The sequence below is a fragment of the Rosa chinensis genome, chromosome 4 (genome assembly GCF_002994745.2).
Source record: "Rosa chinensis cultivar Old Blush chromosome 4, RchiOBHm-V2, whole genome shotgun sequence".
Classification (NCBI taxonomy): Eukaryota; Viridiplantae; Streptophyta; class Magnoliopsida; order Rosales; family Rosaceae; genus Rosa; species Rosa chinensis.
The window spans coordinates 4,492,524-4,515,243 of NC_037091.1; the positions used below are offsets into that span (position 1 = coordinate 4,492,524).

At 35.8% G+C, this 22,720-nt stretch overlaps 1 protein-coding gene across 4 annotated transcripts; it reads left to right on the forward strand.

Moving 5' to 3' along the window:
• The first annotated feature begins 470 nt into the window (after window positions 1-470).
• Window positions 471-21,132, forward strand: LOC112196820 (putative ion channel POLLUX-like 2). 4 transcript variants are annotated; one of them, XM_040518770.1, is made up of 24 exons: window positions 480-1,265; window positions 2,546-2,622; window positions 14,281-14,399; window positions 14,534-14,823; window positions 15,082-15,153; window positions 15,486-15,561; window positions 15,659-15,757; window positions 15,835-15,989; window positions 16,087-16,191; window positions 16,332-16,418; window positions 16,605-16,689; window positions 16,794-16,941; window positions 17,405-17,481; window positions 17,572-17,652; window positions 18,151-18,327; window positions 18,430-18,543; window positions 19,232-19,324; window positions 19,445-19,568; window positions 19,688-19,764; window positions 19,922-19,969; window positions 20,067-20,136; window positions 20,225-20,298; window positions 20,553-20,663; window positions 20,803-21,132. In XM_040518770.1, exons 1-24 carry the CDS (start codon window positions 1,171-1,173, stop codon window positions 20,902-20,904), a joined length of 2,556 nt encoding a protein of 851 aa, XP_040374704.1. In that variant the 5' UTR covers window positions 480-1,170; the 3' UTR covers window positions 20,905-21,132. The 4 variants fall into 4 exon arrangements, with proteins under 4 accessions (XP_040374706.1, XP_040374704.1, XP_040374705.1 ...); XM_040518771.1 differs by lacking the exons at window positions 14,281-14,399; window positions 14,534-14,823; window positions 15,082-15,153; ... (11 more) ...; window positions 19,232-19,324; window positions 19,445-19,568 and adding exons at window positions 3,184-3,302; window positions 3,612-3,898; window positions 4,150-4,221; ... (11 more) ...; window positions 8,314-8,406; window positions 8,525-8,648 and having other exon boundaries at window positions 541-1,265; XM_024337276.2 differs by lacking the exons at window positions 14,281-14,399; window positions 14,534-14,823; window positions 15,082-15,153; ... (17 more) ...; window positions 20,553-20,663; window positions 20,803-21,132 and adding exons at window positions 3,184-3,302; window positions 3,612-3,898; window positions 4,150-4,221; ... (17 more) ...; window positions 9,589-9,699; window positions 9,844-10,245 and having other exon boundaries at window positions 847-1,265.
• The last annotated feature ends 1,588 nt before the right edge of the window (window positions 21,133-22,720 follow it).

A 22,720-nucleotide genomic window follows, 5' to 3' on the forward strand; every position in this document is an offset into this window, starting at 1 on the left:
TTCTCTTTCCCAAATTTAAAATCCATGAAACAAACTAGGCCTTAAAGAAAGTAAGTGAGGTGGACTGGCTAAGGGAGGAAAGAAAAAGAAGTCTTCTTGGCTTAAAAATTTAGTGACTACTTTTGAGTGAAATGACAATAGATAGATGCAGACTTGAGTTTGATTTGTGTTTGTGTAGTTTTAGGGAACTTGCAGTGTCTGTAATCGGCTCATCACGTAAAAGTTGAAATTACTTTAGTTTTGGCTCTTTTTGTTATGCCCCCAAAGAATTACTGGTGAATACACCCTCCTGTCTTCCCATTAAAAAAAAAAAAAATGAAAGTGAGACTCTATTCACCTTCACATAAATAATAATAAATCCATCACGCGATTCACCTGGCAATATTTCTATGTTATGTTAAAAAATATTTCTTATATGCAGCTGTAATATGTTATAAATTCATCACGCGATCCCATTGCTTCAATAAAGTCAATGATGATGACCTACAAATCAATCCCCCTCCTTTGAATTTATGAGGTTGTCATTACTTGAAGGTACGAAAACACATTATCGGTCTTAGTGTGTTGGTGCCTTGGTGGTGAGACCACTGAGAATGAGATGGGTGGAAAGACTGAAAGAGAGACTCATGGGGTGTTTACCATCTTTGATAGTAACCGAGCGCATTAAAAAAGTTCACAATTTTGACAAAGTTTCCATCTTTTACAACGTTAGGCCTAGCCCCAAAAGTAAATCGGACCCAGTTGCACGAAATCTTCAAAAAGATCTGAGCTAATGTTCTCAAAATCATCAAATATCACCCACATGATTGATCACCAAGTACTGCTCTGTATTGAAGTGAGGCAATAACTGAGGTGGATGGTGATGATTACTTGCTTACAAACGTTGAAAACGACAGTGCACTGTAGTTGCGATGGTCCTGGACTCCTGATGGCCCAACTTGGGTTGTTTCTTCTAGATAACGAAAACCCCAATAAGAAAAAGACACCTCAGACCTGCCTCTCACTTATTCTAGTGCTGTTGGACAGAACAGAAGCCTTCTTGTGTTAAGATCCTCTTGTGTCTCCCCATGTTTTAAATGCTGCTTATTGACCTCATCATCAAGGTCCAATCTTTCAGCTCAAAAACAACAGCTTCTTCTCACTAACAGAGATACAGCAGAAGAAGAGAAGATGGTTGTGAGTCAGTTGCAGCTATGCGTTTTGCCACATCGGTTTCCGAGACTCAACCCCTCTCCTTCTTCTTCTTCTTCTTCTTCTCCAAACAGGTATCTCTTCTTCTTCTTCTTCTTCTTCTTCTCATTGTTGCCATTTTGGCTTTCTGGGTTTTTGTGTTTCTGTGAGTTTATGTGTCAGGTTTTCTAGTTTGTGATGTGGCATTGAGCCATTGCCAGTTTTACATGAATTGAAGTGGTCTTGTTTTCTGGACAAATGGGCATTGAGGGTCAAACGGTTTATGGTTAAGTTGGAGTGTGATTTGCTCACACTAATTTGAACTCCATCATGTGGGAGATGAAAGATTTGTGGAATTCTTAGGTATTTGGGAACTGGGAATGCTTAAGTTTTGAACTTTTGTATAGTAACTCGAATCAAGATTAGCTATTGATATGGCATTGAGCCATTGCCACTTGTTCATGAATTGTGGTTGTTGTAGTGTTCTGGATAATGGGCATTGAGGGTCAAATGGTTTAGTTACTGGTTTGTGAATGAGTTGGAGTTCATCACTTGGTAGTTGATATTTTTAGAGCTTTGTTTGTGGGTAGATTTTAATCTTCGTGCAATTCATAACAATTTGGGAACTGGGAATGCTTATATTTGTGAACCGTTGGTTGATCGTAAAACTAATCAAGATTAACTATTTATGATATGGCATTAAGACATTTTGCAACTTATATGGTTAGAGATGGATTGGAGTGGCTGTAGTGTTCTGGATAATGAAGGTCAAAGGGTGTATTTCCTGGATATGGTGTAGTATGCTTTGCACGAACTAATTTGGAGTCCATCACATGGTAATTGAAAAAGTTTATGGGTTTGTTTTAATCTTTGTGTAATTCATAGCATTTGGGGACTGTGAATGCATAGGTTTCTGAACTCTTCCATGTGCTACAAATCTAGAGATTCCAGGATTTAACTATTGGGGTATGCCAAAGCTGGAGTTGGAAATGTAGAATAAAGGGGCTTAGGATGGAGAGAATGTGTGGTGAGGGTAAGAGAGTGATTGCTCAAAATTTTTAAGAAGTTTTTTCTTCTGGGTTTCAAGCCCCCTTCCTTTGATTTCAACGTTTGTCCCAAATGTAGTTTTTGATTGTATGATATATCTATACTGAATTCAAGGTCCCAATGTTTTTGTCTGAATGATACTGAAATAATATTAGTTCTGTAACAGAGGCAAAATTCATTTTGCAATGCATTTGCTGATATCTTTATTTGTACAATACTACAATGTACTGCATATTGCATATATTGGATAACGTGTTGAAGCACAGTTATCAATCTATTTTTTGAGCTAGGAGCCATATGATGCTAATATTGACATGATACTTCTCAGGAAATATATGCCCTGCCAGTTTTGGTGTATGAAATCTTCATCTTTACATGGACATAATTTCATAACTCCAAACAGAGGTAAGAACAAACTGTCTCGTTAATAAGATTTTGAAATGCCTTCTAGTATGTATACTTTATCAAGTATCAATGCATTAATCGTCAATTTAGTACATAATTGAGCAAACCTTATATGAGGTTGATAAATCTATGATTCCAATGTGGAAGAAAATCAGTGACTTTACCAAAAATTATTGAAGTGGCATCAGGCTCAATCCTAAGTAGACCCATTTCACCTCAACAATCATCTAGATTTGGTCATGTCATCCTTTCCAGCAGGTTTTTCTTGGATTGTAAGAGTTCTTTTATTCTTGGTTTAAGAAGTTGTCTATTTTGGTCAGATTGGTTGAAAAATTATGGTGATGGACCTTAAGTTTATTTGGAAAATAAAAAAGACTAAGAAGTAAAATGAGAAGCAATAAAAATTAAAACAACAAGAAAAGGCGAAAGGTGTTCAATTGTGAAAATTTTCTTTTTGTTTATTGCACGGATGGCTGTCATGTATCAAAGAATCATGTGTCTTAGTTATCCTTATCTTGCATCCTTCACGGTTTACCTATGTTGCGATTATTTTGTTTACAGGAAAAGGCAAGGTCAGGTCTCAAAAGACAGACAATAAACTAGATTCCACTATGTACATAAATGTTGAAGATGACTCGGACACCGAACTTCTTAGGATAGAACAAGTAAAAAGTTCTCAGGTGAGTGTAGACTAAGAATTTGCTTTACTAATACAAGTTACTTTATTTTTCTTAATTTCTTTTTCCTGAACAAAACAAAATTACAATAGGTTGTTCGACTATAGTTCATTTAAATTTTTATAATGGTCTCTCACTTCAATCATGGTTGGTGTTTCATTTCCAACCATGAATTTCATATTATTCATGCGATAGTGCCAGTAGTGGTGAAGGCGAACCCACTGTCTCTTGATCTTGCATTTGATTCAAGCCATAGTGCTGGTGGTGATGATTTTCTAGAAAATGTTCTTATTGGAATTCTCTGTAATGCAGATTCACCTAGCTAAAGTCTTGATGGGATTGACGTGCTTATATATTCCACTTAGACTGGCAAAGCTAAATGTCGTTGATACTTTCATTAAGATTGTCCAAGAAAGACTTCTCTGCACTGTTCAAAATTTAGGGGCCGCCACCTTGCCTTTTGCCTGTGCTTCTAATTCTCTGAATAAACCACTGCCTCTTGGATTGGATGTGTCGTTGCCATCATTTCAAGATGTTAGATGGAGCTTTCAACGATTATTGTATCTTTTTAACGTCCAACTTGAGAAAAATGTTGCTACGTAAGTAAAATATGTAATTTCTTGCTCTTAGTTTATGCTCCTGCAATGTCTAGTGAACTGATTAACAATCTTGCTTCTGATGTGTTGAATAGAGTTCTTCACGATCAAGTTTAGGTTTCATGCTTATATGAATGTTAACCATTCATGATTATGATTATTATATGTGCATGATTATCATCTATGTGTAAGCCTTTAGGTAGCCTGCTTTGTCTTTAATCATGATGTTCTCATTTGGCTGGTCTATTTTGTAGGTTCTTCATAGTGCTCCTGGTAGCATGTTTCTCATTTGTTATCATTGGTGGTTTCCTATTCTTCAAGTTTAGGTAAGCTAAAATCTTTCTAAGAGTGTTGTGGCTATTTTAGTTTGGAAAATTACAATAGCCTTTGGAACCTCTACTACCTTAATATCTAAATTTTATGTTTATTTCTGCGAGCAACACTTTGATTTATGAATTATGCCTGATAAAATCATAATATGAATTTAACAATAACCTTGTTTACAATGTTTGCCCTATGTGCACAAATTACTTTGAGTTTCTTTTTTTACCTAATTTTCCCATCAATTCATCAATCTATGATCAACTCGGTGTGCTGCTTAATCCATTATTTGATTCTAGTCTGTTATAAATTTCTCTGTATTCCATTCTCATTCGGAAACCTGGATATGGGTTTTGGACTTCCATATTGCACAGGGGTAGTAAAGAGTCTTTGGAGGACTGCTTCTGGGAAGCTTGGGCATGCCTATGTTCATCATCGACACATCTAAAGGTGGAATATTTCTTTATTCTCTGAATTAGTCGTTTTTGTCATCATCTTTACTGTTTCTTATTTACCATATTTTAAATAATATGTATTGTACACTGCAGCAAAGAACACGTATTGAACGTGTTATTGGTTTCGTTCTTGCTATATGGGGCATATTATTTTACTCCCGCTTATTGAGCACAATGACTGAACAGTTCCGGGTAACTTCTTGAATCAAGAAACATTTATACACTCAACTAATATGTAAACTGCATCCTGATGACCATCATTTGCACAGAGTAATATGTACAAGCTCAGAGAAGGGGCACAAATGCAAGTACTGGAGACTGATCACATCATTATCTGTGGAGTGAACAGTCATCTTTCTTTCATACTAAAGCAAATAAACAAGTATCATGAATTTGCTGTCCGCTTAGGTACTGCTACAGCTAGGTAATCTGTTCATGTGCTGTTGACATAGGTTTCTATCTCTGGATTGCATGATTAAGCTACTGTCTTGTGTATATTCTACTGTGTTATGCGTTCACAGGAAGCAAAGAATTCTTCTTATGTCTGACTTACCAAGAAAACAGATGGACAAGTTAGCTGACCATATCGCCAAAGATTTTAACCATATTGATATCCTTACAAAAAGGTATGACTACTGAGTGGTCAGAGAATCCCAAAATATATCCAATTTCTTATTAGACATCTTGATCTGATGTTGAACAAAAATAAAAGTTTTGGAACAATACAAATGGTAATTAAATTTAATAGAGCATGTAAAACGTAGTGTGCTTTGATTTCTTACATTGAGGTTTTACTGTTGCAGTTGTAGCCTAAGCTTAACAAAATCATATGAAAGAGCTGCTGCCAACAAGGCACGTGCCATAATTATACTGCCAACAAAGGCAGATAGGTGAGGACTTGATCCACTTTGATTCTATTCGAGCAATTGTTGTGGACTTTATGCTCTCAAAGTTGCTTTGAAATTTCTTGTCATGCCAATAGGGCTTATGAGCGATATGGAAATTCCATTGAATATTCTGGCACATCTGGAATTTTCACTCCAGTTAACTAATTTGACTTGATATCCTTAATTGGTTAGGTATGAAGTTGACACTGATGCCTTTCTATCTGTTCTGGCTCTTCAACCTATTCCTAAGATGGAATCCGTCCCTACTATTGTTGAGGTATATCAGTAATTACTGTATATGTACGAAATTATGTTATGAAGTTTCTGGAAATCAGGTTAAATATTTCCCCCTAATGGATGCAGGTTTCCAGTTCAAATACATGCGAGCTTTTGAAGTCAATCTCAGGGTTGAAAGTAGCGCCTGTGGAGAACGTTTCATCCAAATTATTTGTTCAATGCTCTCGTCAAAAAGGACTCATAAAGATCTACAGACACTTGCTTAACTATCGAAGTACCAATACAAATCTCTCTTGAAGAAAAAACTAGTCTTCTTCTGAAGTTATTGGCTTATTTATGACCCTCTATCATTGAATCCTCAGTTTTCTTAAACCATTGAAACTTTTGAATCTCTATTCAAAAGGGTAAAGAATATTTTAACTTAAGTGCTATTCTTAAAGTGATTTGACACGACCATTTTAAGTTCATGTGTTGGTTTAGTTCAGTCATCTGTTTAATAGGAAGTTCGGTTCAGATTATTGAATGCATTTAGTAGTAAAGTCTTCAGAATCAGTAATGTGAGTAATGTCTAGGCACTAGAACTTGAACTTTCAACCCAATCATGTGTCGCTTTTTTTTTTTTTTTGGTTTGGCCATCCTACAATGTATTGGATTTTATTAATAGTTGTTGTTACTTTTAGTTTTCCTTCGCTTATGAGATGGAACACTAATTCATTTTTTTAATTTTTAATTCCTGCAGAAAATGTGTTCAATCTTTGGAATTCTCCTAGTCAAGCAGGGCTGAAGTATAGGCAATTAGGGCCTGGATTTCAAGAGGTAATACCATCTGCCAAATGTACTTCCGTAGTGAATACATTATTTCATTTAACTGATTTGGATTGTTTCTGCATCTGGATATCCTTTCAGGCAGTTGTTTGTGGGCTTTATAGAAATGGGAAGGTATACTTCCACCCAAATGATGATGAGATCTTGCAGGAAACTGACAAAGTAAGCAGAGTTGTGGACACAATTTGCACTCTTTTATAAAATAAACTAAAACAAGCAAAAATGACTTGGAGATTTCTCATGACTTGTGAAAAACCGAATCAGGAATAATATTGAAATTTTGTTCTTATAAATTTTTCAGACTCATATGGTTGATTAGATTGTTTAATTTAGCAGTTTACTATGTCCTATTTTATTTCAATTCATACAATTTACAACTATACACGACAAAAAGTATTGGAATTCATTAATTAAAGAAGTAGAAGAAAGAAACTAATCAGGTTACTGTTGATTGACTGACTTCCTTCATTATGTGCTAGGTTCAATTGTTCTGATATTAAAACCCTATCATTTTGTTGGCTGAATGGGTGTAGTTAATCATCAAAGAGTTGATAAGAAATTTTGTGATTCAATTTTCATTCATTTTGCTTGGACGAAACTGTTCAGGTAATCAAATTCCTCAAGTTACTTTTCAATTTCCAACCTTGTGCACTTTCCTCATGAAGGTATTGTTCATTGCACCTGTCAGTGGGGTTAAGAAACCTCCTATTACTTATTCGAATGTTAAAGAAATAAGCGATGCCAACCAGAGTTTGGAAGATGTAGAAAAGGACAGTGATACTCAATCGCATGCCTTAAAACTAAGGAAAGAGAACACACATCCCAAGAGAAGAGGCTCCAAGGTACAGCCTTTTTTAATCTTAGCAGCATATACATAATTGCTTGATGTCCACAATGCTGTGATATATTTGGTTATGAGTCTGAATAAATATTTTCTTATTAATGCAGGCTTCAGACGGGACTCTAGGACCAAAAGAATTTATACTTCTTCTTGGATGGCGGCCAGACGTTATTGAAATGATTGAAGAATATGACAATTATCTCGGACCTGGGAGTGTCGTGGTATGCAGTTCTTCCCTTTATCGTTTGAGTATGCATTCAGAAAAAACTTCATTGTAAGACAAGTATGTGTGTGATGGAGTAGCATATCTAATAAGTGGTTGCACTGTACTCCACAATCCTAGGAAGATGAAATTGGCAAGGATCAATCACGTTATTGAGAAACTTAACATTAATAATTAATGAATTGTGGACTTTGTAGTACTCCACGATACTAGAAAAGCAAGAGTTTATTTTTTTGTATAGCTTCCTATACCAGCTAAGGATGTATCTTGAGCATCTTCGTTTTCATCATTCTTGCTATCCACATAGTTTCTGGACTGTCCTTTCACCTTATTGATGGTTCTCTTCAAGCTCAATCGGTATGCATCTGTGCTCAGAAGATTGGGGTAATCAGAGTTGTGTCTTTACACTGTTTTAAATGATGTGCTTCAGAATTTAGCCTTGTGTGCATTTCTGCATCAGCTGGATGCTAGATTTGTAACAAGGATCATGTCTTCATAGGAAATTACATGGATGTTAAACCTGCTATCAATGAATTGACATTGTTATTGAACTCTTAAATCATTAGGCAACAGAATTTTCATTTAATCATCTAAAGTTCCAGACATAAATGTCTCATCATCATGTGCAGGAGATATTATCAGATGTACCGTTAGATGACAGAAATAAGGCAAGAAGAGGTGCCGGTCAAGCCAAACTAAAACATGTGCGGGTTTCACATAGGGTACTGTCTCATTCAATGAACCCAGAGAGTGAAACCTTCTCTCTTGTTATCTTTATTATAGTTTTCTTGAAAGTCTCTTTCTTTCTAATCCTTCATTTCCTTTTCTCATATGCTACAGATTGGAAACCCGATGAACTTTGACACTCTACAAGAAACCATAAGAAATATCCAACATTCTTTGAAGAATGAAGATATTCCCTTATCCATTGTTGTAATATCTGATAGAGAATGGCTTCTTGGAGGTGAAATTACTTGAATCCCCATGCCCACAATTTGTCTTTTTTCTTTTGGCTTTTTCTAGGGTCGAAATAGCTGACCTTGCATTAAAGAACCTCTCTTCAGATCCAAACAGGGCAGACAAGCAATCCGCCTATTCCCTTCTTCTTGCTGAAAATATTTGCAACAAACTTGGCGTAAAGGTAAGTCTAGCACAATTGAACATCAGTATCCAATCAGTGAAGTTCAAACTATTGAGTCTTATTATTGATCAAATAGCTTTTGCAAAACACAGTCTTTATCTTCACATAGAGAAAAGATAAGAACTGACAAGGTGGTGTATTTCAGGTGCAGAATCTAGTTGCAGAAATCGTGGACTCAAAATTGGGGAAACAAGTATGCTTCAGCAGACTTTGTGAAAGTTTTATGATCTCTATTGATACTTTCCAAATTAATGCTACTAAATACTTGCTATACATTTGCAATCCCTATAGATCACAAGAATAAAGCCATCCCTGACTTATATTGCTGCGGAGGAAGTAATGAGCCTCGTAACAGCTCAAGGTCTTACATTATTGTACTATATGTAGCTCTCTCAACATACATAATAGTGGCATTCCAAATTAACAAGTAATTATACGTTTCTGCATAACAGTTGCTGAGGACAGTGAACTAAATGAGGTGTGGAAAGACATTCTGGATGCAGATGGTGATGAAATATATGTGAAGGTAAACTTCCTTAAGTTTTCAATTCTATACATATTTTACCTCAAGTGGAAATAATTATTAAGAGAGCTCTAAGGCATGAAAGGCATACTGAAATGGTTACAACATAAAAGGGACTCTTATTTGGTTGTCAGATGCTATGATTTTATTGGAAAACTGTATCTTACTCATTAGTCAGATTGTCTTATCAGTGATGGGGTTAGTGGCTCTATATTTACGTGACTGTTTTTATACCAACAGGATATCAAACTCTATATGAAAGAAGGAGAGACTCCATCCTTCACGGAGCTTGCTGAAAGAGCTCACTTACGGAAGGAAGTTGCTATAGGTTATGTGAAAAACAATAAGAAGGTATATGTTATCTTCAGTTGTTTACCTCATAAATTGCTTTAGATCCTCATTCAAATATATATATATTTGATACCAACAGGATATCAGACTGTAAATATGTATAGATCAGATTCTCATTCATATTTGTTTGATCTTCTGTTGCAGGTTATTAATCCAGTTCCCAAGTCAGAACCCCTCTCCCTTGAGTTGACAGATTCGTTAATAGTTATATCTGAGCTTGAAGGAGAACAACCGATCGTTATGTAGAATGGCCTCTTGGTCTTTCACAGTTGCCTATATCTTTCAGCCCAATTTTCCTCTCGAGTCTAACTCACTTGATAAGTATAGAAGCAAACGTGTTTTGACAATGAGCGTATTCTTTGAGCTTGCACAGTTATACCATCGGTCAGTACGGCAATAAAGGGTACTGATTACTATCCTGTAGTTTTGGTTCAAAATCAATTCAGTCCCTGAACTTCTAATTTCATCAAAAACACTCATGCACTTTCAATTTTGATATAATAGGTCCAATTTGTTAGTTTTCCAATAATTGAAGTTATTTAACTTGTTAACGTGGCTCATATATGGCCTATGTTTTATGATGTGATGTCGAGGTGACCTGCATAGTCAATTTGGGAGTGAGTCCTACTATAAAATAAATAGTTTTTTAACAAATAATCCAACTATAACTTGAACTCATAACATAATATTAACGAATTGGACCTATTAGATCAAAATTGAAAGTGCATGAGTGTTTTTAATGAAATTAGAGGTTCAGGGACTGAATTGATTTTGGACCTAAACTACAGAGTAGTAACTAGTATTTAGCCCGGCAATAAAACTGCAAATTAATGAGTGCATCACTTAGCTTCATTGTTGCATGATTGTAACACTGATGTAGGGGCATCATTCTTGTTATGCTATAAAAACTATTGCATGAGATGCGCGAATGTGGAGAATTAGTACTGATTAGCCATTCTTTTAAGTTTTAACTAAATAATTTTCTATCTGGTATGTGAGACTCAAATGAGGTTCTACCTGGTATCTCCGCTGATGTTGCCTTCGACCGACATGGCTCAGAGTATGTGCCAAGTACGCTAAAAGAACTTGATCATCTTGAGAAAGTACAGCAAGAAAGGAGAAAATGCTAAACTTGTTCGAAACTTTTTATTTATTTTAATCTTAACACATCTTTTCGTACTCTCTTACCACTTGAGCTGACCTTCAAGGTTTTTTTTTTTTTTTTTTTTTTTTTAATGTTCTTGGTTGTACGTATCCGTATATACTTGGTTCGACAACTATATGTCACCTTGCAGGAAAAAGAGAGGAACTCACATTTCAGTGATGGTAAATCTGATCGACCCCTTTTGTTCTTGTCCGAGTCTGTGCTCCAAAATGCAGCTTTTTTTTTTTTTTTTTGGATGAGATACAGACTAGAGAGGCAAGAAAACATGAACTATTCAAACAAAAAAATAAATAAATATTTTTTCCAACTGTGATAGGGAAACTTGGGTTTACCAATTTACAAAGGTGTCAATTCAGGGTTCAATAAGAAGCGAGGATCACAGATGGAGTTCAATACTTGGCTCTCACACAAGCGTCCGTCGTCTTTCACTTTGATTAATTAGGGACGCATCTTCTTTATTATTTGTCACTCTAGTGTTGTTAGTTTATGCAGCCGCAACTGCAAGTACAACTACGTGCTTATTTAACCTGCATCTTTTATTGTTATGTGTTTGTGTTCCTTGGGTCGACAATATGTGTCACTAATTAACTCCTGTTTTAATTTTCTTTTACTTTCAAGGAAAGAAAAAGGTATTTGTATTCTAATTGGCAGATAATCAAGGAAAATTGCTGTACTATTAGCTATGCTGTACAACAAAATATTTGAACTGCTCTGTTTTGAAATTCATAGTCAAGCCTTATACGGTTATACTATGGTTGAAAAACTGAGCCTAGGCTATATGTGTTTAACTGAAGGGACTAAACCTTTCCACTATACTATCCATGTTGATCTCTTTCATATAGTCTATCTTGTTCATGGCATCAACTGTTGTGTGTTCTCTCATTTTGGCTACGACTTGTGATGTGTATTAATTATGGCTTTTCAGATTCGTAATTAAGCCGGAAGAGTTACTTGACAATTGGTCCTTGAAAATTGCTAGACTATGGTTAGAAGAGTTGGGTGGTGACTTCACAAGGCAAGACGGGATTTAACTAGTTAATGTTTGATCGTAGTGGAAACCAACTGAAAGGCGTGTCAGATTAGCCAGAAAACATGGGACCTCTCCCCTCAAGGAACCAGAACCCAACTCATGACGAGTTTAATGTTAATATGTCAGTCCAGTTTTGTCCTATATATGCTTCTCAGGTTGCTATTAAGTTTGAAAGTTTCAGTGTTAAATAAGTTCATACTAGAGAAAGTGGTGACAAATGGAATCCGGATACAAAATGAAGAATTTAAAAGGTTGAGATACTTGAGACTATTAAGTTCATGGCCTAATCTTGATGGAATTTCTGAGAAGCGAAGTTGTCCCGAGGAGCAATTGATCAACAGACTGCATGATCTAGTCTTCACTTGCATGGTCCCCTGAAACAACAGTTGATCATTTGATGATCACCTTTTTGCACCCAAGTAAGATGCAATCTTTGGGTAATATATATCAATTATTGGTGTGACAATAATTCAAGTGAATGGTGATGCATGATTACTTGCTTCCAAGGCTGAAAACGACAGTGCACTGTAGTTTCCTGCCCGGTGCTGTTTCTTGTAGATACCCATAACAAAAACCCCAATAAAAACACACCTCAGACTTGAGCTCACTTTATTGGCCTCATCAAGGTCCAGCCATTCAGCTCAAAAACAACAGCTTCTTCTCTCTGACAGAGAGAGCAACAGCAGAAGATGGTTGTGAGTCAGTTGCAGCTATGCGTTTTGCCACACCGGTTTCCGAGACTCAATCCCTCTCCTTCTTCTCCAAAGAGGTATTTCTTCTTCTTCTTCTTCTCCTCATTGTTACCATTTTGGCTTTCTGGGTTTGTGTGTCTATGAGCGCGCGTGTCAGTTTTTCTAGTTGATGATACTTTTACATGAATTGAAGTGCTCTAGTTTTCTGGGCAAGTGGACATTGAAGTCAAATGGTTTATGATTTTGTTGGAGTATGATTTACTCACACTAATGTAACTAGCAATGTGGTTGCATTTCTCGCAGGTGATATTGTGAGATTAATGAAAAATGGATCCACTGGAATTTTTTTTTTTTTTGGACATACAATAGTGGGTGGTTTAGTTACTTTTTCAATTTTACATTTTCTTCTATATATATTTTATTGACTTAAATTGATAATTATGTTATGTAAGGATAGTATGGACATTTTAAAATTTCATGAAAAACCCTTGACACAAATAAAGAGCCTCCAGCATCATTTGTGTAATTCGCAAGTATTTGGGAACTGGGAATGCGTAAAATTCTTACCTTTTGTATATTGTAACTCGAATGCTCTTTTTTTTATTTATTTTTTTTTAAACTAGCTCTGAATGCTTTTACCATGTGCATTATAGTCACATTCATGTAGTTGCCTGCCATAGAACTTGAAAACTCATTGATAAAATTGGTCAGTTTGTCCGGTGTCGTATGTATAGATGTCTCCTTGGTGAGCCCTTTCACAATCGCTAATCAAACTGTTAGGTATTGAACGAACAAGTACATTAATTGTGTGCATGTAGTTTTTGATTGTATGACAGATCCATACTGAATTCAAGTTCCCAACGTTTTTGTCAGAATGACTGAAATAGTACTAGTTTCTGTAACAGAGGCAAAAGTTCACTTTGCAATGCAATTGCTGATGTCGTTATTTGTACATTACTACAATGTACTGCATATTGCATATATTGGATAACACATTAAAGCACAGTTATCCCAAATCTAATTTTTGAGCTAGGAGCCATATGATGCTGACATTCATCGTACTTCTCAGGAAATATATGCCCTGCCAGTTCTGGTGTATCCAATCTTCATCTTTACATGGGCGTAATTTCATAACTCCAAACAGAGGTAATAACAACCTATCTATGTTAATAAGATCTTGAAATGCCTTCTAGTATGTATACTTTATCAAGTATGAATGCATCAATCGTCAGTTTAGTAAATTATTGGGCTTCCCTTTTATGAGGTTGATAAGCCTATGATTCCAATGAGGAAAAAAACCAGTGACTTTACAAAATGATTGAAGTGGCATCAGACTAAATCCTAAATAGACCCATTTCACCTCAACAATCGTCTAAGTTTGGCCACGTCATGCTTTCCAGGTTATCCTCCATTTTCTAAGCAGGTTTTTGATGGAATGTAAGAGTTTTAGTAAGTTGTCTTTTTTGGGTCAGATTGGTTGAAAAGTTATGGTGATGACCATAAGTTTATTTGGAAAATAAAAGACTTAAGATGTAAACAGGACGAAATAAAAATTAAAACACGAAGCAAAGACGAAAGGTGTTCGACTGTGATAATGGTCTTGTTGTTTCATTGCCTTGGTGGCTGTCACGTATCGTTATCCATATCTTGCATCTTTTCACATTTTACATATGTTGGGATTATTTTGTTTACAGGAAAAGGCAAGGTCAGGTCTCAAAAGACAGGCGATAGACTAGATTCCACCATGTACATAAATGTTGAAGCTGATTCGGACACTGAACTCCTTAGGATAGAACAAGTGAAACGTTCTCAGGTGAGTGTAGAGTAAGAATTTGCTTTGCTAAAACACGTTACTTTATTTTTCTTAATTTCTTTTTCCTGAACAAAACAAATTTACAATTGGTTGTTCGATTATAGTTCATTACTTCATTTAAATTTTCTGCTATGCAGATTCACCAAGCTAAAGTCTTGATGGGATTGACGTGCTTATATATTCCACTTAGACTGGCAAAGCTAAATGTTGTTGATACTTTCATTAAGATCGTCCAAGAAAGACTTATCTGTGCTGTCCAAACTTTAGAGGCTGCCACGTTGCCTTTTGCCTGTGCTTCTAATTCTCTGAATAAGCCCAAGCCTCTTGGATTGGATGTGTTGTTGCAATCATTTCAAGATGTTAGATGGAGATTTGATCGATTGTTGTATCTTTTTAACGTCCAACTTGAGAAAAACGTTGCCACGTAAGTAAAAAATGTGATTTGTTTTGCTCTTAGTTTATGCTCCTGCAGTGTCTAGTCAACTGATTAACAATCTTGCTTCTGATGTGTTGGATAGAGTTCTTCACGATCAAGTTTAGGTTTCATGCTTAGAATGTTAACCATTCATGATTATGATTATCATATGTGCATAATTACCAATTTACCATCTATGTAATCTTTAGGTAGCCTGCTTCTTTGTCATTAATCATGATGTTCCCATTTGGCTGGTCTATTTTGTAGGTACTTCATAGTGCTCCTGGTAGCATGTGTCTCATTTGTTATCACTGGTGGTTTCCTATATTTCAAGTTTAGGTAAGCTAAAATCTAAGAGTGTTGGGGTTATTTTAGTGTGGAAAATAACAATAGGCTTTGGAACCTCTACTACCTTTAATATGTATCTAAATTTTATGTTTATGTCTGAATAAAATAAAATGAATTTAACAATTATCTGGTTTACAATGTTTGTCCTATGTGCACAAATTACTTTTGAGTATATCTATTTTTACCTAATTTTCCCATCAATCTATGATCAACTCGTTGTGCTGCTTAGTCCATTATTTGATTCTAGTCTGTTAAATTAATTTTCTGCTTCCCATACTCATCCGCAAACCTGGATATGGGTTTTGAACTTCCATACTGCACAGGGATAGTAAAGAATCTTTGGAGGACTGCTTCTGGGAAGCTTGGGCATGCCTATGTTCACCTCACACACATCTAAAGGTGAAATATTTTTTATTTTCTTTGAATTTGTCGTTTGTTATCATCTTTACTGTTTCTTATTGACCATATTTTAAATAATATGTATTGTACACTGCAGCAAAGAACACGTATTGAACGTGTTATTGGTTTCGTTCTTGCTATATGGGGCATATTATTTTACTCCCGCTTATTGAGCACAATGACTGAACAGTTCCGGGTAACTTCTTGAATCAAGAAACATTTATACACCCAACTAATATGTAAACTGCATCCTGATGACCATCATTTGCACAGAGTAATATGTACAAGCTCAGAGAAGGGGCACAATTGCAAGTTCTGGAGACTGATCACATCATTATTTGTGGAGTGAACAGTCATCTTCCTTTCATACTAAAGCAAATAAATAAGTATCATGAAGTTGCTGTCCGCTTAGGTACTGCTACAGTTAGGTAATCTGTTCATGTGCTGTCAACATTGGTTTCTATCTCTGGATTGCATGATTACGCTACTGGCTTGTGTATAATCTATTGTGTTATGCGTTCACAGGCAGCAAAGAATTCTTCTTATGTCTGATCTACCAAGAGAGCAGATGCACAAAAAAGTTGACGATATTGCCAAAGATTTTAACCATATCGATATCCTTACAAAAAGGTATGACTACCGAGTGATATATCCAAATTCTTATGATATATCCATCTGATGTTGAACAAAAAATAAATTTTTTGGAGCAATTAGAGTATGTAAAGCTTAGTGTGCTTGTGGTTTGTTACATTGAGCTTTTACTGTTGCAGTTGTAGCCTGAGCTTAACCAAATCATATGAAAGAGCTGCTGCCAACAAGGCACGTGCCATAATCATACTGCCAAAAAGGGCAGCTCGGTGAGGACTTGATCAACATTGATTCTATTTGAGCAATTGTTGTGTATGTGCTCTCAAAGTTGCTTTGAAATTTCTTGTCACGCCAATAGGGCTTATGAGCTATATGGAAATTCCATTGAATATTCTGGCACATCTGAATTTTTCACTCCAGTTAACTAATTTGACTTGATATCCTCAATTGATTAGGTATGAAGTTGACACTGATGCCTTTCTATCCGTTCTGGCTCTTCAACCTATTCCTAAGATGGAATCCGTCCCCACTATTGTTGAGGTTATCAGTAATTGTTGAGGTTATCAGTAATTACTGTATATGTACAAAATTATGTTATGAATTTTTCGGAAATCAGGTTAAATATTTCCCCCTAATGGATGCAGGTTTCAAGTTCAAATACATGCGAGCTTTTGAAGTCAATCTCAGGGTTGAAAGTAGAGCCTGTGGAGAACGTTGCATCCAAATTATTTGTTCAATGCTCTCGTCAACAAGGACTCATAAAGATCTACAGACACTTGCTTAATTATCGAAGTACCAATATAAATCTCTCTTGAAAAAAAAAATAGTCTTCTTCTGAAGTTATTGACGTATTTATGACCTTCTATCATCGAATCCTCATTTTTCTTAAACCAGTGAAACATTTTGAATATCAATTCAAAGGGGGTAAAGAATATTTTAACTTGAGTACTGTTCTTAAAGTGATTTGGCATGGCATTTTAAGTTCATGTGTTGGTTTAGTTCTGTCATCTTTTTAATTGGGAAGTTCGGTTCAGATTATTGAATGCATTTAGTACTAGTAGTATGATCTTCAGAATCAGCAATGTGAGCAATATCTAGGCACTAGAACTTGAACTTTTAACCCAACCATGTGTCGCCTTTCTTAATTTGGCCATCCTGCAATGTATGGGATGTTATTAGTAGTTGTCGTTACTTTTAGTTTTCCTGGTTCGGTTATGAGATGGAACACTAATTCATATCATTTCTATTCCTGCAGAAAATGTGTTCAATCTTTGCAATTCTCCCAGGCTAGCAGGGCTGAAGTATAGTCAATTAGGACCTGGGTTTCAAGAGGTAACACCATCTGCCAAATGTACATCTTTAGTGAAAACATTATTTCATTTGATTGATTTGGGTTCTTTCTGCATCTTGATATCCTTTCAGGCAGTTGTTTGTGGGCTTTATAGAAATGGGAAGATATACTTCCACCCAAATGATGATGAGATCTTGCAGGAAACTGACAAAGTAAGCGGAGCTGTGGACACAATTTGTTCTCTTTCATAAAATAAATTAAAACAAGCAAGAATGACTTGGAGATTTCTTATGACTTGTGAAAAACAGAATCAGGAACAGTATTGAAATTTTCTTCTTATAAAATTTTTCAGACTTGTATGGTTGATAAGATTGTTTAATTTTCTGTTACTATTTCCTATTTCATTTCAATTCATACAATTTACAACTATACAAGGCAAAAAGTATTGGAATCCAATAATTAAAGAAGTAGAAGAAAGAAACTAAGCAGGTTCAGTTGATTGACTGACTGCCTTCATTATGTGCTAGGTTCAATTGTTCTGATATTAAAACTCTATTTTTTTTACTGAATGGGTGTAGTTCATCATCATAGAGTTGATAAGAAATTTTCTTATTCGATTTTCATTCATTCTGCTTGGATGAAACTGTTCAGGTAATTAAATTCCTATAGTTAACTTTTAATTTCCAACCTTGTGCAATTTCCTCATGTAGGTATTGTTCATTTCACCTGTTAATAGGGGTAAGAAGCCTCCTATTACTAACTCAAATGTTAAAGAAATAAGTGATGCCGATCAAAGTTTGGAGGATGTAGAAAAGGACAGTGATACTCAATCACATGCCTTAAAATTAAGGAAAGAAAATACACGTCCCAAGAGATGGGGCTCCAAGGTACAACCTCTTTTAATCTTAGCAGCACATAATTGCTTGACGTCCACAATTCTGTGATATATTTGGTTATCAGTCTGAATAAATATTTTCTTAATAATGCAGGCATCAGACGGGACTCTAGGACCAACAGAATTTATACTTCTTCTTGGATGGCGGCCAGACGTTGTTGAGATGATTGACGAATATGACAATTATCTCGGACCTGGGAGTATTGTGGTATGCTCTTATTCCCTCTATGTTTTGAGTATGCATTCGGAAAAAAATTCATTGTAAAAATTTAGGATAAGTACATTGATACTTGGCCAAGTACATGTGTGATGGAGTAGCATATATATATCTAATAAGTGGCTGCAATGTACTCCACAATCCTAGGAAGTTCAAATTCCCTAGAATCAAGATCAAGTTATTGAGAAAAATTAACAGAAATTATTAATGTGGACTGTGTGGTACACCAGAATACCAGAAAATGGAATCAGAAGTTTATCTTTTTGTAGAGCTTCCTATGCCAGCTAATGATGTATCTTGAGCATCTTCATTTTCATTATTCTAGCTATCCACGGTAGTTTCTGTACTTTCTTTCACATTATCGATGATTCTCATCAAGCTCAATCGGTATGCATCTGAAAGCAAACTTCATTTTTTTATGTCAAAAGAAGGGGGTAATCAGAGTAGTGTCTTTACACTGTTTTAAATGATGTCCTTCAGAATTTGGCCTTCTGTGTATTTGTGCATCAGCTGGATGCTAGATTTGTAACAAGGATCATTGATTCATATGAAATTACATGTATGTTAAAGCTGCTATCAGTGAATTGACATTGTTATTGAACTCTTAAGACATTAGGCAACAGAATTTTCATTTAATTATCTAAAGTTCCAGACATAAATGTCTCATCATCATGTGCAGGAGATATTATCAGATGTACCGTTAGATGACAGAAATAAGGCAAGAAGAGGTGCCGGTCAAGCCAAACTAAAACATGTGCGGGTTTCACATAGGGTACTGTCTCATTCAATGAACCCAGAGAGTGAAACCTTCTCTCTTGTTATCTTTATTATAGTTTTCTTGAAAGTCTCTCTTTCTTTCTAATCCTTCATTTCCTTTTCTCATATGCTACAGATTGGAAACCCGATGAACTTTGACACTCTACAAGAAACCATAAGCAATATCCAACATTCTTTGAAGAATGAAGATATTCCCTTATCCATTGTTGTAATATGCGATGGAGAATGGCTTCTTGGAGGTGAAATTACTTGAATCCCCATGACAGCAATTTTCTTTTTCTTTTTTTCTTTTTTTTGGGGGGTTGCTTTTCCTAGGGTTGAAATAGCTGAGACCTTGCATTAAAGAACCTCTCTTCAGATCCAAACAGGGCAGACAAGCAATCCGCCTTTTCCCTTCTTCTTGCTGAAAATATTTGCAACAAACTTGGCGTAAAGGTAGGTCTAGCACAATTGAACATCAGTATCAAACCTCCTTTCCAATCTGTGAAGTTCAAACTTTTGAGTCTTATTATTGATTTAATAGCTTTCGCGATAATAGAGTCTTTATATTCACATGGAGAAAAGAAAGGAATTGACAAGGTGGTTATTTCAGGTGCAGAATCTAGTTACAGAGATTGTGGACTCGAAATTGGGGAAACAAGTATATTTCAGCATACTTTGTGAAAGTTTATGATTTCTATTGATAGTTTCCAAATTAATGATACTAAATACTTAGTATACGTTTGCAATCCCTATAGATCACAAGAATAAAGCCATCGCTGACTTATATTGCTGCGGAGGAAGTAATGAGCCTCGTAACAGCTCAAGGTCTTACATTACTGTACTATATGTACCTCTCTCAACATACATAATAGTGGTATTCCAAATTAACTGGTAATATGTTTCTGCATAACAGTCGCTGTGGAAAGTGAACTAAATGAGGTGTGGAAAGACATTCTGAATGCAGAAGGTGATGAAATATATGTGAAGGTAAAGTGCCTTAAGTTTTCAATTGTATACATATTTTACCTCAAGTGGAAATAATAAGGATTAAGAGAGCTCTAGTTCAGCATGAAAGGAATACTGATATGGAATTATGGATACAACATAATGGGGACTCTTATTTGGTTTTCAGATGACATGATTTTATTGGAAAACTGGGTCTTTTGACTCATTAGCCAGATTGTCTTATCAGTAATGGTGTTAGTGGCTCTATATTTACTTACCTGGCTTTATACCAACAGGATATCAGACTCTATATGAAAGAAGGAGAGACTCCATCCTTCACGGAGCTTGCTGAAAGAGCTCATTTACGGAAGGAAGTTGCCATAGGTTATGTGAAAAACAATAAGAAGGTATATGTCATCTTCAGTTTTTTTACCTCATAAATTGCTTTAGATTCTCATTCGAATATACATATGATTATATGCACATAGATATTTGATTATGTATTGATCAAATTCTCATTCATATTTGTTTGATCTTCTGTTGCAGGTTATTAATCCAGTTCCCAAGTCAGAACCCCTCTCCCTTGAGTTGACAGATTCGTTAATAGTTATATCTGAACTTGAAGGAGAACAACCGATCGTTTTGTAGAATGGCCTCTTGGTCTTTCACAGTTGCCTGTATCTTTCACCCCAATTTTTCTCTCAGTCTAACTCACTTGATAAGTATAGAAGTAAACATGTTTACAATGAGCGTGTTCTTTGAGCTTGCACCGTTATACCATTGGTCAGTTCGGCGATAAAACTGCAAATTAATGAGTACATTACTTAGCTTTATTGTTATAAGATTGTAACACTGATGTAGGTGCATCATTCTTGTTATGCTATAAAAACTATTGCACGAGATGCGCGAATGTGGAGAATTAGTGCTAATTAGCTACATTCTTTTAACTAAATAACGTTCTATGTGGTATGTGAGACTCAAATGAGGTTCTATCTGGTATCTCGTCTGATGTTGCCTTCGATCGACGTGGCTCAGAGTATGTGCCGAGCCATTTACACATACACTAAAAGAACTTGATCGTCTTGAGAAAGTACTATAAGCAAGAATGGAGAAAATACTAAACTTGTTCGAAACTTTTTATTTTAATCTTAAATAATCTTAATATATCTTTTCGTACTCTCTTACCACTTGAGCTGACCTCCAAGATTTTTTTAATTTTTTTGGTTGTACATATCCATATATACTGAGTTCGACAACTGTATATCCCCTTGCAGGAAAAAGAGAAGAACTTTATTTAAATCAAGGTAGATCTGATCGACCCCTTTTGTTCTTGTCCGAGTCTTTGCTCCAAAATGCAGCTTTTGATGGGATACAGATCCAGCAAAGCTTCAAGTATACCTGGGCAACAATGAAGAAAAATGTTGTGTGGACGAGGATGAGGATGAGATAGCTAGAGTATGATGAACGTTCTAAATCATATTTTGATTGTAGGTATTGTGATCTTGTGGCCAGAGAACCGGTAGTGACAGTGTGTGGACACTTGTATTGCTGGCCTTTTAAAAAAAAAAAAAATAGAGGATTAGGCGATATTAGCTTCTCTGGCCTTGTTTGTCCTTTTGGTTATTAAACTTGAACAATGAGGACTGCTGTGTTTGTAACACTCACATTAAGGAGTCATCAGTTGCACCAATTTACAAAGGTGTCAATTCAGGGTTTAACAAGAAGCGAGGATCACTGATGGAGTTCAATACTTGGCTCTCACACAAGCGTCGTCATCTTTCACTTTGATTAGGGACACATCTTGTTTACTATTTGTCACTCTAGTGTTGTTAGTTTATGTAGCCGCCACTGCAAGTACCACTATGTGTTTATGTTGCACAGAATGTGCTTATTCAACCTGCTTCTTTTATCGTTGTGTGTTTTTGTTCCTTGGGTCTACAATTTTGTATCAATATGTGTCTGCATTTGAATTGCATAATGTTTAGACAGTTGATAGAAGGGGATCCAAATATACTCTTGAATCAGATATGCAACCAGAGAATCTAATTAACTCTTCCGTACCGCGTATTCACACCGCTACGACCCGCGATCTAGGTAACACTGTGTCAGATTAGCCAGAAAACATGGGACTTCTCCCCTCAAGTAACCAAAACCCAACCGACAGAGTTTAATGTTAATATGTCGGTCCAGTTTTGTCGATGCTTCTCACGTTGCTAGAAGTTTGAAAGTTTCAGTGTTAATTAAGTCGATACTAGAGAAAGTGGTGACAAATGGAATCCGGATACAAAATGAAGAAATTTAAAAGGTTGAGATACTTGAGACTATTAAGTTCATGGCTTAATCGTGATGTAATTCTGGGAAAGTGAAGTTATCCTGAGAAGCAGTTGATCAACAGACTGCATGATCTAGTTTCACTTGCATGGTTCCATGAACAACAGTAGATCGATCATTTGATGATCAACTT

Bases quoted from the DNA above. Each gene is read 5' to 3' on its own strand.
- LOC112196820 (XM_040518770.1), top strand. From the start codon at position 1,171: ATGGTTGTGAGTCAGTTGCAGCTATGCGTTTTGCCACATCGGTTTCCG. The intron at 15,562-15,658 runs GTGAAATATTTT...TGTACACTGCAG, and splicing joins CACCTCACACACATCTAAAG to CAAAGAACACGTATTGAACG. The intron at 20,299-20,552 runs GTAAAGTGCCTT...TTATACCAACAG, and splicing joins GTGATGAAATATATGTGAAG to GATATCAGACTCTATATGAA.